Source organism: Amphiura filiformis, chromosome 17 (genome assembly GCF_039555335.1).
Source record: "Amphiura filiformis chromosome 17, Afil_fr2py, whole genome shotgun sequence".
Taxonomy (NCBI): domain Eukaryota; kingdom Metazoa; phylum Echinodermata; class Ophiuroidea; order Amphilepidida; family Amphiuridae; genus Amphiura; species Amphiura filiformis.
Genome location: NC_092644.1, coordinates 56,217,435 through 56,233,176, shown reverse-complemented (window position 1 = coordinate 56,233,176; position 15,742 = coordinate 56,217,435). Strand labels below are relative to the sequence as shown.

General features: G+C 33.8%; 1 protein-coding gene across 7 annotated transcripts in view; it reads right to left on the bottom strand.

Annotated features, from left to right (window-relative positions):
• The window catches only part of LOC140138020 (EVI5-like protein), a 69,927-nt gene that overhangs the window by 17,556 nt on the left and 36,629 nt on the right, over nt 1-15,742 (bottom strand). For 4 of the 7 annotated variants that reach the window (XM_072159851.1, XM_072159852.1, XM_072159855.1 and 1 more), the window contains exons 7-15: nt 14,131-14,274; nt 13,149-13,238; nt 11,274-11,371; nt 10,484-10,544; nt 9,761-9,985; nt 8,151-8,372; nt 5,962-6,015; nt 1,985-2,137; nt 1,408-1,554 (exon numbers count right to left, since the gene is read on the bottom strand). In XM_072159851.1, the coding sequence (XP_072015952.1) occupies nt 1,408-1,554; nt 1,985-2,137; nt 5,962-6,015; nt 8,151-8,372; nt 9,761-9,985; nt 10,484-10,544; nt 11,274-11,371; nt 13,149-13,238; nt 14,131-14,274 (1,194 nt within the window). The remainder of the gene's footprint in view (nt 1-1,407; nt 1,555-1,984; nt 2,138-5,961; nt 6,016-8,150; nt 8,373-9,760; nt 9,986-10,483; nt 10,545-11,273; nt 11,372-13,148; nt 13,239-14,130; nt 14,275-15,742) is intronic. The other 3 variants (XM_072159853.1, XM_072159857.1, XM_072159858.1) reach the window with 3 other exon arrangements.

The following is a 15,742-nucleotide window of genomic DNA, read 5'->3' as shown; positions in this document are numbered from 1 at the left end:
TGTTTCCAAATATTCTGGTATTTTATTTCGGCTCAAACATGTCCTACCTTTAAAAACATTGTTTACATTATATATAAAGTTTGGTTTTGCCACACATTAATTATTGTAATATTATTTGGGCTGATCAAAATAACTGTAACTTAAACAAAATTCACATTAAGCAAAAGCGAATAATTCGATTGTGTTCAAATTCTCACTTTCTTGCCCACACTCCGCCCTTTTACTTCATTCAATAGTCTCACAGTTTATTATATCCACAAACTGCAGAAAGCAATTTTCATGTATAAATTTTATAATGATCTTTTACCAGATCTTTTTTCAAATTATTTTATTAAAGCTAGTACGATTCATGCATATAATACTAGGTCATCGGAAATGTATAGAGCTCATCATTTTAAAAATGATTTAGCCCATAACACTGTTAGGCGACAAGGGCCTATACTATGGAACAATATTAGTTTAAATACCAAAAATTCACTTACTCTGACAAGCTTCAAAAATAAGTACAAATATGAGTTATTATCTCGTTATAAATAATCTCGTTAGTTTGTGTAATGCTTCATCATGTAATTTTAAAATTATTATTACTATTATGTATAATAGGTAATCTTAAACCATAGCCAACATTGTCTGTCTCACGTGTCCTGTCCGGTCTTTGTCTGCACATAATTATGTCCTCATCGTCTTTGATTGTGTTTTCGTCCTGAATGTTTAACTAAATATTGTAAAGGGTGGCCAAAAATTGTCGAGCTCTGCTCTGTTTGGTTTCCTACCATATGATTTTGCTTTACTCTGTAATAATTATTTAAAGGTGAAATAAACTGAAACTGAAAACTGAAACTGACACTTATCTGATTTACAAATTATGTTACAAATGCTACTAAGTAAGTAATATCCTTTAGTTTTTGATTAGTGTATAAATAATATTCTATCAGAAATTTTCTTTTTACTCTAGTGACAAATAGGTGTATTTGATGCATCATAATACAAAATTGAGATTTCATCAGCATAGCACTCCTGGAACACTAGGGTTACATTTAGCAAGTATGTAACAAACGTAAACCTGTTCCATATAAGAATTTACAGGCTATTTAGAAAGTCTGAAGAAAACTGCCCTTTTGCTATTTTTGGTTTTTGCCCATTAGGTGGGGCTTGTTCTTTGAACAGAAATTAACACGATATAATGGCCAAAATTTAGATATCGTCAGCACACGGCACTCTGTGACAAGGGCAGATACCAAAGTTTGGTTTGAGTAGGGATGTGCCTCAAGAATATGAAACTGGTTCTGAAACTGGCAAGTTTAACCCATTTTTATACCAAAGGTCCAGATATTGTAAGTGGCAGTTAGGTGGAATTGTGGATTAATAACTTTTCAATTGACCTCAACTACAGCAGACAGGACCTACCTGCCAGTGCTCTTCCAATTCAGAAACCTTCTGGCGTAGTTCTTTGATAGATAGATTGGCCTCGGCTTCCCGAAGCTTTACAGCTATCAGCTCCTCTTGCATTGATTTGACATCATGTCCAGGTTCTTCTTCTAGTTTTTTCTTAGCCTGTATGGGTTTGCAAAATTTGCCAGACAATTCATGTTATTCATATTCTTGTTTGATAGTATGGCCAATTTAGGCTCGCCGTCCATGATAAAATTGTAGTCATGCACCCTCAATTTGTTTTCCATTGTCCAAATAGCTGGTCCCTGGAATTTGGTTCCTTTGTGCGTGGTATGCAAATTTGATTAATTTTGAGAGGCTTTGCTTGACGACTTCATTTCAAGTCCAGATTATCAAACATATGATTTGGTAGTCCCAATTGGGCAACTATTTTGCCCATTACTTTGTTTGTGAAAAACTTTATATGTTGAAGAGCTAAACGTGACTTGAAAGGAAGTGGTAGATTGTCTAGGCAGATCCTGGCTCCCAAAATTCTGTAAACTGTACATAATTAATATTTGATAAAGCATGCTAAATCATCCTACTGACATACCCTTTCAAGTTGCCTCATCTTTTCATTGAGCTGTTTGATCGTCTCTGCCGATTCTGCCTCCCTTAGTCGTACTGCTATCAACTCCTCTTGTAATGCCATAATGATGCCCTCGGCTTCACCATCTATTGCAATGGCGGCATCATTTTTGGCTTGCTGTAGGAGAAAGAAACAAAGGTAATATGAAATCATACGCTAAATTAATATTGAAACAATCTGATCAGCCAGAGGAGGCAGCTGTGCAAATTGAGAAGTTGGCACCATGAGCTTAACAAGAACAGGAAAGAACCAAAAAGTTTGTTGGCGTCCTATAAACAAAAGTCGTTTAGTTAGGGGGAGAGGGTCAAAAGTCTGATAACATTAGTAAAAAACTTGTTTAAAACATTGGTCAAAGTTGACCTTTCAGGGTGGAATTTCTAATATTACATTTCAGGGAGGGGTCAGCTTTCCAACAAACATACTTTTGTTTATAAGATGTCATCAAACTTTTGGTTTGTTCCCTAATCAAGCTGCTGATATCCTTCCATCCCTTTTGCATTTCTACTTTTCTGATATATTTTCTTCACCCTATTTTTGCCTGTATCTCAATTTCACAACTGCCTCATTTAGTCCTATTAGATCAGATTTTTTCATTAATACTCTTGTCTCGTCTCAAGTTGAGATTAACACCATGTTGGATTTCACAGTGACAGATTTGAATCTCTTTTGCTACCCTAATTCCGCAAGGCCTAACACACATAAAAGGCGATTTGTCTGTATACTGGCAATGGAACCGCTTAAATGCACCGATTCCAATCTGCTACATTCAACATGGCTTTACTCTCAACTTAAGACAAGACACACTAAAACTGTTGTCCAAAGTGGCTATTAATTACAAAAGCACACACTTCTCAATATATTGGTATACTGAAAAAGCCACATTTTCACAAACTGCAACAAATTTTAGAGTGTGGTAGTGCACACATGTATTTGGTGTATAACTCAAGTTCAAGCACTTATATCATGTGATGAAAATCATTGCTGTAATCAGTAAAAAAATGTCAAATTCACAGAAGTAAACTGCTTTATCAGGTGCTATAAGACCACAAACCAAAGTGTCAACATCAGTGAAACAAGTTCTTTGAAAAGTAAGGTGATAATTAATAAAAATCATAATAGAATCAAATTTCAAGAAGAACAATATAATCAATATACAACATATTTATAAGGCACAATACAATAATTTTCACAAAACAAGAGAACTGTGGATCACAAGAAATGGTGAAATAGACAATCTGACATGACACAGAATAAACCATTGCACCATGGAAACACATCACAGTACCAGTCAGAATAAATGGACCAGCTTGTCTAGCAGATTATGCATAGATCTGAAACTCATATTTTTCTCAAAACCTATTTGAGTCATTAGGGTATAATGGGCTATTCCAGTTGAAATCCATACATCTCCTATGGAAGACATGACCTTAATCTCCCACATGTAGATTTCAAATAGAGTTACCCATTCAGGTAACCACATTTGAAATTCACACTCCCTGTGTGGGAGATTAAGGCCATGTCTTCAATAAGTGTACTGATTTCAACTGGAATATCATTATCTATAACATTTGGTAATGCATTCTGGGGATGTGCATATTTCTAAGAAGTTTGAAAGATTCCTTCCCTGTATATCAATTACTTTGACTTTGCAATTATGAGAACAAAGCCTTTACTATTGTTACAGTACCACAAATGTCACCAAATTCAATCAGCGGGTGCATTCAAACATTTTGGGATTGAGCTGGTTCTGAATGAAACTGGTATAACATTAGTAGAGGACTCTCAAAATTCTACTAAACCAGCTCATCACTGCTGGATTCATCTGTATTCTGACCAGTACTGTATATATGCGATGATGATATTCACAATCACATTGAGTTAATGAAAGAATATGAGGCTATATATAATAGCATTTATGGATCCATTAACTACTGCTAATCTAATGCTACTGTACCAAGATTAATTTCTAATAGTAAAAACAATGCAAAAGCAAAACCTGTAAGCATTATAATACAAACTGTATCACAACGATTGACAATGTTAGTTTCAATTGATTTAAAATCAGATTTACTGAAAAAATACTATCTCCAGATTAGTAAAAAGTTTTACAACTTTGTTTTAAAAAACCTGGTCATTTCAAGCATAGTTCAAGTGGATCAAATGTTGCATTTAGAAAAAAAAAGTTGCTTTTGGTAAACTTCAATGAACTAAAAGGTAATACATTATGCCCCAATCGTTGTAATACAGGTTGCACATGAAGCACATTGCCACACTTTCATGTCAAATTGTTTGACCAAATTTAGATACACACATGAATTTAAAACCCTCCTGATATTATTCACTGTTATACATATGTTGGATTGTTAAAAGACTTGCCATGCACAGACAAGTTACTAATATGGTTCACATCAATACAACCCTGATATTAGATGGTATGTACAAAGATTGGTCAGACATTTGAACTAAAGTGTAGAGACTAGAATACTAAATGTTATTATAATCTATAATTTCCACTTCAAATATCAGATATGAATGGGTGGAGAAAATGCAGCAGATTGATTCAAAGGGATGGTAAAATGTTAGGGTTTGCCATAGATAACAAGGATGAGAGACATACTTTCTTATTTATAGGTATGTGTCAAATACTGATATAGGAAGGAACTTGGTTATATTGATGGTATGGAGATATAATCAACTTTGGCAAGTAAGATATATGTATGCACTTGTATTTTGTGTGTAGTATGTGCAAGTGATTATTAATGTATGCATAGGGTTTCTACAGTTATGCTGTACACCTACAATAACATGCAGAATTACCACTAACCACATATTCTAATTCATGTAGTGTATTATACCCTACCAACCAAAAATATACAACCAATACCATGTAACCAAACTACAACCATGACTACAATACTACTAAAACTTGACTTGACAACCACCGGCTAACAATGAATCTGATCACCCTAAAAATGTTTGCTTAATTAAATTCAACTTATAAATTAGCTCATCTTCAATCATAATAGTAGTAGGACAGCTATTTACTCATCTTTTGGGAAATGTAGCTTACTAAAGATAAGGTGACATGTGATGTTATACCAAACAGTTGGTAGTTCTTATTGTTATTTGCATGGAAGTATGTGTTTCAATCCTATGTTGAGGACCCATGCTTTTAAACCAGGGATTCTCAATAAATAACCTGCGGACCACATCCAGCCTGCCAACAAATTGTGGTTGGCCTTGAACAGCTCTAAAATGTACAATTAACATATCAATCGAAGGTGTATTTGACCTTCAAGCATAAGTCTTTGAAATGATTTTGGTACTCCATGGCCTGCAAGGAAATATAATTGAAAACCTCTGTTTTAAACTCGCCCTATTGACCATACGCCGTTCCCTCAAGCATATTGATGGATATATCTTTTAAATAAATTTTAGATTTAAACTTCATTCAATTAAACCAACTTTATTGACTTCATATTTTGTTTTGATATCAAGTTAGTATGAAAATGGTGAAATGAAGTATAGCAATAATGAACAGAGAATCTTCATAATGCTTGAAAGAGATCTTAAAAAGATCATTTTCTCTACTAGTCTTCTTGTTCACTAGTGTTGCATGGTTATGTCGCTTTACTTTTAAGATTGGCTCAATTTTTTTGACATGGACCGTCACAAGCAGATCCTGTTCTCCATACAGTAGCTATACCACATTTCACCACTTTGTCATAAGATAATTTAGTAATGATTCAGTCCAGTATAGCCACAATGTAAGCTTATTCTGTGAAATATAAATCCTGTATGCTGACTTAGTTGATGATAGAGTTATTAGAGAAATTTTTAAGACACAGTGAATATACTTTCCAAGTTCTTGTTAGCCAAACATAAGACGACGACACCACATGTTATAATTATCACAGAGAGGAGTGTATTTGATACTTTACCCGTCTTACTAAATCCCGCATTACTGTGCTTGCTCCACGGATCTTGTCCATTGTCTGTACAGGAGAGGGGTGGGCAGTGATAAGGGGGAGAGCAGGGACAACTTCCATGGGTTAAAATAGTATCTTGAAACATGTTGGTGATTAAGAGTGTGCGAAGGAAAATACCTTGGCATACACCACAAGTTAACAATCCACAATGACTTAGATGTGGAAGTACAAATTTACAATAGTAACTAGTGTGTCTTGTTTTGTACTAGATTTTATAAAATATATGCAGAGATGCCATTAATGATGGCCTATTGCGAGAGTCAGAGCACATGGTGCTCTGAGTGGTCACTGTGGCAGTCTCCTTCCAAGCTGAGTTTCTGCTCAGCCTTGATCTGCATTTATTATCTGTATGGAGAGCTGGGGTTATTATCTGCATGGGAGAGATGTGGGGAAGTCCATGGACAGGATTTCAATATTGGTTATTGTTATTTTGCATGGGTTAAATAAGTGAGTTAGGTCTACTTGGGGAGTTAGACTCATTTGATAATGAATGATTTAGACAAGAGAATGACAGAATACAAAAGCAGAATAGATTTGAAGTCAGGGTGTACACAACTCACAACACGTCTCTTTTTGTATGAATTTATAGCTACCAATACTAATCTAGTACACAGGTCAGTGGATATACAGACAATCTGCACAATAGGAAAATTGCTAATTTTGTGTTCATTGTGGAACTCTCGGTTAACCAGCAACTTTGCGGGTAGCAACACGTGGCATACGGTGCAGCTGCAACATTTTCTGAACTGACCAATCGCCGTTTGTGCAATAATACATGTTCACGTCTGCGTCCACCACGTGTACGTAGTGGGAAAGTTCTATGATGAACACAAATTAAATAATTTTCCCATAGTAACATACAGGTTGCTTAGAATGCTAGAGTACATTCAAGTGAGATATAAGCTTCCAGTGCAGCCCATGTTTTTTTAACAACACTGGAGGTGCAATTTTGGAACTTGCCATAAGTAGGTGACACAGGAAAGAACATATTTACACCAAAAAAGATGAAATGGTTATCCTCAAACACCAACATATCATCTGATCATTAAATAAATAAATACAAATAATTGAAAAGGGAGGACAAAACTATTAAAATTGAAATGAATCACATTTACATTTGAAAAAGAAAAAAAATACACATCTACAGTGGAAAACCTATCTAAGAAAACCAATACAAATAAAAATATTCAAAATCTAAACATGTCAATACATTCAAAAATTAATAAATGCAAACTAATTCAATGTTAGTACTACATGAAACTTGAATGAAGTGACATCAGTCCAAATATATCAAAACACAAATACAGTCACAACTTTGAGCTTGTTTAGGCATAGCTTAGAAAATTACAAACTTAATTACAAATTTTCATTGGAAATTTGATTGATTTGTAACATGTGAATAAAAGATATCTCAGAAATATGTCAGAGTAAACTTGTGAATATATTTGTATCTACTGAAAGGAATGTTAATGAAAACTTGACAAATTTAGCTTTCAATTTGTTACAATCAATTGAAGCAATGTAAAGTACTGATGCAAAAGGCATTAATGGCATTCTGGGTGACAGCATGCAAGAGATGTTATATGAGCCGATGCACCAGTCAATATCAAGGAAACCGATATGCTCACATCATAGCTAAGACCCTATCATTATATTTATATCTATTTTGGCAATGTGTATTTGCCAAGAATCTCATGTCAGATTCAATCCAAAGTTGCTTTATAGGTTTCATTACTGCAGCAAAGATGAGATGGCTTTGGGATCTAAAAATGCAAATTCCACACCCTGTTAGATGATCAAATCACAGGATATGGTGACTTTAATAACAGCTATTATACATAGCTCCAGAATAGTGACTGCGTACAAAATTGATGTATCTCAGTAGCAAAAAATGGCAAAAATCAATCTGATGTGCTTTATTCTGAATTTAAAAAAGCAAGCAAGCAAATAAACAAAAAAGTTTTCTGCACAAAAAGGCGATCTCCAATATATGATACCATACTGCTTGTAGTATGCAGTAGTATTGAAATCATAACCATCATTTAACATTGACTAGTGCATCATTTATATACAAAATGCAACAAACAAAATGTCAGCAACATAATGGATAAACAGTTAGTAATGAAATGTATATAACTTACTTTTGGTTTTGGTTTAGCCACCCTAGAGCTTGTAGGGAGTCTCTGTGGTGTTGTAGGAGGTGACTTTTTAGGTGTCGAGGGAAGAGAACCAACCTTTGTGGGTGTTGTGGGCATCATCTTTTGGGGAGTCGTGGGCATTATCTTTTGGGGTGTCGTGGGCACCTTCTTTGGTGTCCTCGGCCCAAGTCCATAATGCTGCCTCAATGGCGAATTTGGCAGAGGCTATTGTGAGGTCAAAGGTCAATCCAGTAGAAGTGCATGCAGTGTAATTTAAAGTGAGTAGATTAATATTGGTTAGTAATGCTACTGATTAGCTGAAAGAATTACTGATACTACTACATGGTTATAGTTGTGCACAGGGTAATCATCCTGTAGATAAGTTGACAGACTGCTTCTAACCTTATCACCATATATGCTTCGCTGATATATACCAAGGAAACTTTTTGATCCACTATGATTAAAATATACCCATCCAAGTAAAGATGTGAATACATTAACCTCAAATCAATTCTGGCATGTTTTCAGTAAACTTGCTTTAATTTCTGCAAAACATAAACATTGGTTTTCACGCTACTGTGAATCACTGCAGCACCAAATCTTAGTGCCTAAAAATTTGCCAGTGATTTATGCTACAAGCTGTTATTATAGTAGTCTATACCAGTTGTTATATGTTGGCTACCCACAGCATAGATGTGTTGAAGGAGTGCAAGAAAACAGGTAGTTATTAAATAATATGTTATTCTTATAGAGCTATATCTCCCAAACAATATCTAAGAACAACACAGGTGAACTAATTAACTTTTAACTTAAACAATAATGCTTAAATCATGACTATTACTACTACTTATATTATTATTATTTTGATGCAAATCACTAATGTGCAACTAATATATTTTAATAGTGCTATACTGGGACTTGTCCCCCACAGGTTAATAACAATCTTCTAATGCTTCATACAGCCCTATTGGGACAGACACACAGCTATAACAGTCCACATTTATTTCAAAACATAAAATTATTCTGACAAAAAGTAACAAAGACTTAATTCACCATCAAACTTCACATAGACATAAGAAAATGTAATGGTAATCAAAATCAAATGAAAAATTAACAAAATTAAGCAGTGACAAATAGAAGGTTCTTTATACCTTTGCAATTCATAGTTTTGACACAAATTTGTTCTCACTGTGTAGATTTTTACAAAAACTATAAGCAAAATATTACTTGTGGTCAATTATTCGAAGAAGTTGATCATTAATTTGTTTCTTTCCTTTTAACTTGCTTTTCAATTTTAATTATTTTGAATATTTGTCATCAAATGCTGTGCCCATTGTTTTATTTTGTTCAGCACAATGTGCATTGTGCAAAGCATGATACAAAGAAAATCTACTTGGTAAATAATTTGCTACAAAAGAAATTTACACTTTGGCCTGTTATGTCCAATCCTATTCTAAATCTTCTCAACAGTGAATAATTACAACTAAAAGGTTAATAATAAACACAAAGATCATCTAGCTGATCAATTGCATTGTGGCAACCTAAGTATATTATGTCCTAGAGTTGCTAACTATTACTACTTAAAAACCCCATAAAAACCTTCAGATACCAACCTTTTCTCTCAAATCATGTATGGTAGTCTGGGCGGCATCTAGTTGTTTAGCCTTCTCAATGTCACTTTGTTTGACCGTCTCTAGTTCCCTTTTGGTGGTGTAGGTTTCCTCTGCCTCCTGGGCACGTAATAATTGACCCTGGATTAATTTATCAGCTAACTGTTCATTCTCCTTCTCTAGGATCTCAATTCTTTGTCTCAGTAGTCGGTTTTCTGTTCGTAATCTCTGTTGATAGGAAGACGCAGACATGCCAAAATATGATTGAGGTGTGCTTTCAGATTAGTTGAGGGTATTTGTTCATCCTGAAAGTTCTGCTGGTGTTTGCTTTGTACCAACACCTGTTTAAATGACTTTTCATCTTAATCTAAAACCCAGACAAACTTTACCATATAATGTAGTTAGGGTTTTGACAGGTTCCTCATTAGTTTGTGCGTTTCTCATGGAGGGCAAAATAGCTTACTTTCACATTACTTTACTATGCATGTGGCCAACTTTGATTTAAAATGTGTGCTTGATTGCATCTGTGTGTAATGTGTTGTGCCGATAACACACACTAGGCAGTAAAAGCACATATTTTGTAAGATGCCAATTATCCTTTGCTTTTGGGCGTTTGCTGATAAACGCCGGAGGTCACCATTTTGGTCCCAACTGTAACAATCCAATATGGCTTATTAGGGTTATTCAGAGTCAAGTCTTTGCTAGGATATTATCTTATTATCTTACCCTCATTTCCACTTGATCTTCTGTTTCCTTGGTTTTGAATGCTAGGTATTCCTTTTCTAACCTATAACAAGGGATAACACAGCATTAAAAATGTCATCAATTGCAATAATTTATACCTAAATCGCAATAATTTAATTCTTATAATAATTATATTATCTGATAAAGACTTGTTAATTCTTTAGAAAAGCTGTCACAGTATTCACTGTAGCATTTGTTTTCAAACTGTAAATCATATATATATGATAACATATATTGTATATCAAAAATAAGTGTTTCCAGCATTGGATAAATGTACTCAAGCATATAGAACAAGGTCACATGCATGCTAGCGATAATTATTAAATTGAAATAATTAATGACCTGAAGCAAAAAATAATAAAATATCCTGTCTCGTGATGTGTTAACAGGTTATCAAATATTCATTTCTGAAAGTAGTATTGTGAAATGGAATAACTAATAAATATTGACAATTAAGAACAGCATCGTAAAACACAGAATTAACAATGCAACACAAACATCAATAAATTGTAAAATGATTAATTCAATATTTTATGTGCATGAAACAAGTTTTACGCTGATGCTTTTAATAAATGCTTCATGAAATCTATTCAAATAACAGTAGTGCTCCTGATTTCTTGCTCAATGTAAGGTAGAAAACATCATGTGTTATAATCAAAGCACCTACCTTTAATATAAGTATCAAATGAAAATCATTATATGTCCAATGCATACATACTTTTAATGTACAGAAACAATCTCAAGAAAAGCTTCTAGGAATAATGAGACTTACTTCTTCATTTTCTTGGCATTATATCTGACTTGATATGCTGTACTCATCAGTAATTCTGGCTCCTGTTCATGGATTTTTGGTGCTATTTTCTGTAAAAACTGGAAGAAAAAATGTTCATAAAATTAATGCAACATGAAAAAAAAATCGTAATCCTAAACTCTAAGTTGATGTGGCAGATCATACATATATGTTTTGAAATTCATGACTGACAAGATCTGATTCTTCTCATGCCTAAAACTGAAAGCCGAACACATATGTGGTAAAAGTGGACATTTTTCCTTTTTTTTGTACAACATTATTGTTGGCGCTTTCTATTTTCCTGTAAGCTTTTCCGAAATTAAACACACAGAACTGTTTATGCAGTGTGTTATTTTATGTTGAATACTTTAAATCAGCAAAATTAAAATGCAAAAATATTTTACATTGTTGCAGTGTGAACAATTAGTTGTAAAAATATTAAGGGAACTGGAATGAGCGTTTTGAGCGTTTCAACAGCATTTTTGTGGGACATGAGAGCACATCAGACCTATCGAATTGCATTCTGAATACGATGAATGTCTTTCTGATATCAAATAATTTTCATTTTTTATTTAATTCACCATATAATACATAGTTTATGACAAATTATTAAAATTTGATACTTTTCACATTTTGGAGATATAACAGTCCTCAAAGTAAATTTTATAAATTTAATGATATAGTTTTAAAGTGTATGTAGCTGGGAGGAAAAGCCGACGATCAATTGAAAATTTTGACCTTTCATATTGAAGATATGGATCTTTTTCCCAAAAAGACCAAATTTTTTTGGTGTTTTGGAAAAAAAAATCCATATCTTCAATACGAAGGTCAAAATTTTCAATTGATCGTCGACTTTTCATCCACCTACATATACTTTAGGTAGAAATCATCAGATTTATAAAGTTTACTTGAGTACTATTAAATATCAAAAATATCAATTTTAATGATTTGCCATAAAATGTGTATTACATTGCGAATTTCAAAAATCAAAATTATTTGATATCAGAAGGCCATTCTTCGTATTTAGAATGCAATTCGATATGTCTGATGTGCTCTATTGTCCCACAATAAATACTGTCCAAACGTTCATACCCCTTCCCTTAAGGTATTATAACACTTAGAAACTGGCATCAACAATAATCGGAATCAAATTGGTTAACTGGAAGAAAACTGTGTTCGTCCATGTTGGACTATTATTGAATGTAACAAAAGTATATATGTTAATTTGGTGCACACTGGCAGACATGTTGTAAAGAACTGTCATACACGTTGGAGACAAACACACTAATGAATAAATGCAAAAAGAATGATGAATATTCATTGGAGATTGAATGGATGAGATATGACTACAAATATAATCTCAGTCAGTCTACAGTCTAGGTTTTGTAAAACTACTGGCTTGTTACACAATCCTGATTATTGCTTAAAGGTGTATATTAACTTTGTGTAAGCATACTCAGGGTTAGCCTATCCATCAAGGAACATTGTGCATGCTTATGAAGGACAGACCTTCAAGGTACATAAGCTCAGTTTGCTTGTAAGAAATGCTGCAACTTTACAGCCTAATTCAATTAGCATTGATGCAAGGATGGAATTTTGTTCAGCTAAGTAACTCTAATTCCTTATCCCAAATGTTGAATCACATTTTCTTCTCTTAAACACAGCTCATAGTATCTTTCTCTAATCTTAAATTTGACTCTTAATCCTTATTGCTATTGCATATAACTTACGTATAACAAATTTGTACCAAGAAAATGAACATTTTTTATTAATGGATTAAGCATCTCATAAACCAAAGAGATCAAAATGCACATTTTCATCATTAAATCTTACAATTAAAGTAACTAGTTGACTTACCCTAAGCATTTCTTCCATATCATGTTTAAGTAATTCATCTAAATTGAGCTGTAGAATAGCAATACCAACCCTAAATATAGTCTCCATACCCTGAAAATCAACACACAAAAAGTAACAACAAGTTCATTTAACAATCAAACAGGACACGGTGGTGCAGGCGTGTAAGATTTCAATGTGTAATAGGTAGGTAGTTTGAGGTCCTGGGTTTGAGTCCCCGAGATGTGAACATGTTATGCACTTAGGCAAGACTCTTCACCCCCATTGCCACTCTCCACCCAGGTGCACAAAATGGGCACTGGCTTTATTCAATGCCCGAATGAAAACAGACTCGTTGGGGAGGTGTAGTGATCCCTCTCACAGGTATATGGAGGAGTCTGGCCCAATCGCTTTGAAAGATGGGCACTCCGGTGGAGACTACGGCCTGTGAACAGAGGTTCATCTATTTTTTCCATATAACATTAAAACAATACATTTACCAAAACCCAATTATGAACATGATGAAAATATACATTTCTGCTATTGCCCAGAATTCCCATTTTGACAGTAGAAATGGATATGATACGATGCTGGGTAAAGTAAGCCAATTCCCCTTTGATAATGCTATTGCACAGATGCACCACTATCACAAACATACAGCAATTTAAGTTAAGTCTATTTATGTCAATAGGATATACGGAAAACCAAACATTTGTAATGTCAAAGTAGATGTTCAGGGTCAGATTAGGGTATATGCATCACATCTATTAAAGTGGTGGATATGTGTCATAATATCCAACCTAATGTATACATGACTCTATTTGGAAAAAAGCAAACAATATCTGTATTTTAATACTATGCATCCATGTCTCACAACATCTCACCAAGTCCTAAGTCAAGACAACCATCAACTCAGACAAAGGTACAGCGATATGGTTACTGAAAACTATATATAAAAATTGTTTCTTAACTTTACATTAATTTCTACAAACAAGATGTCACCTACCTCTGATATAAATACATCCATAATTCTACATGATAATGAGATGGGTAATATGACAGCAAACAGAGTGAGAAACCATGATGATCCATACATGGATGTATGGAAGCTCTGAGCGGTAAAGTGTTTGTGCAGTTCTGGTAGAAGGTCCTGTTATATGGGAAACAAAAGGAAGAACAATTAGCTAAATTAGTGGTGTAAATGTACATCAATTAAGTTTCTTTGTTTTCATCTTGATTCATAATTCATAAACTATGTTTACAACAATGGAATTGTATGTTGATGTAGGGCACATGAAACCAGCAAGTGTAAAAACAATTAAATGTTTGAAATTGTTGTAGTGCAAATAAAGAATCGTGTGAATATTACCACTTAAACCTGTACAGTAATGGATTCTGTTGAAATCTTTACAATAGAAATTATATTGGTAATAAAATGCATCTACTATAGCATTGGACTATAGTTCACAAATAGTGACAAAATCTGTGCATTTATACATTAACACTGAATTTGCTGACATTTTCATTTTAACAGCACATTATTTATCTATTCTTCGCATCTCAAATTTTAACTTGCAAATCAAACACACCATAGATGGAGACATGTTTTATTTACAAAACATTCATTTAAGGTGATGTTAACATTTGCCTATTTTTTAAATTATTTGTTTGCATGATTTTACCTTTTTCATTTCTCTGTTTCTTGTTCTTTTGTAACTGCGCGTGTTAATTGAGCCCTAACTTACGTTTGCGTGAATAAATCACACAATATGCAAAGCACACTTTGTGTAGGTGCTACGCCCAAATTGTGTGAATGCCGTTCTATATCAATACACAATGTCATGAGTTCCGCCAATTACGAGTTGATCATAGTACAGGATAAAATTATACAGGGGCGATCAGAGAGTTTAAAAGCATATTTTCTTTCTTCACAAATTTCATTTTGATGGGGTTTGGCATACACAATTTTATTTAACAAAATCATTATGTTAACAAATGCTAATTGCTTCACAAGACAACTGATCCAATCAGGTCCACCTTAACAGGCAGGACATATATTTGCATTGCATTGAATACCAAATATCAGTATGATCTCAAACATGTGCATTTACCAATGTATCAGGGCAGTTTTTTTAAACCCAACATGCTTGTACGCTATAATATATAGAATCACCTTGAATATCTTGGGTACAAAAATATTCTCAGAGGGTGTATGAAATTCAGCTGGAGCTGCCTAATGTATTAATTCTAAATGGAATTCATACTCCCCCTGTGGAAGATATTTCCAACACCATGTACCAGGGGAGTGCAGACTTTCATTGGAATAGAACATTTAGGCTCATGATTCTCGCATCCTATATGCGTCTACATGTTTTCTTTTACTGCAACATTTAATACCTGTAATACAGTGTATACATTAAGGGATCTAAAATGAAGCGTTTATTGCGTTTCGACAGTATTTTTGTGGGACATGAGAGCACCTCAGACCTATCGAATTGCATTCTGAATCTGAAGCATGTCTTTCTGATATCAAATAATTTTCATTTTTTGAAAATCACAATATAATACAAATTTTATGACAAATTATAAAAATTTGATATTTTTCAAATTTTTGATAT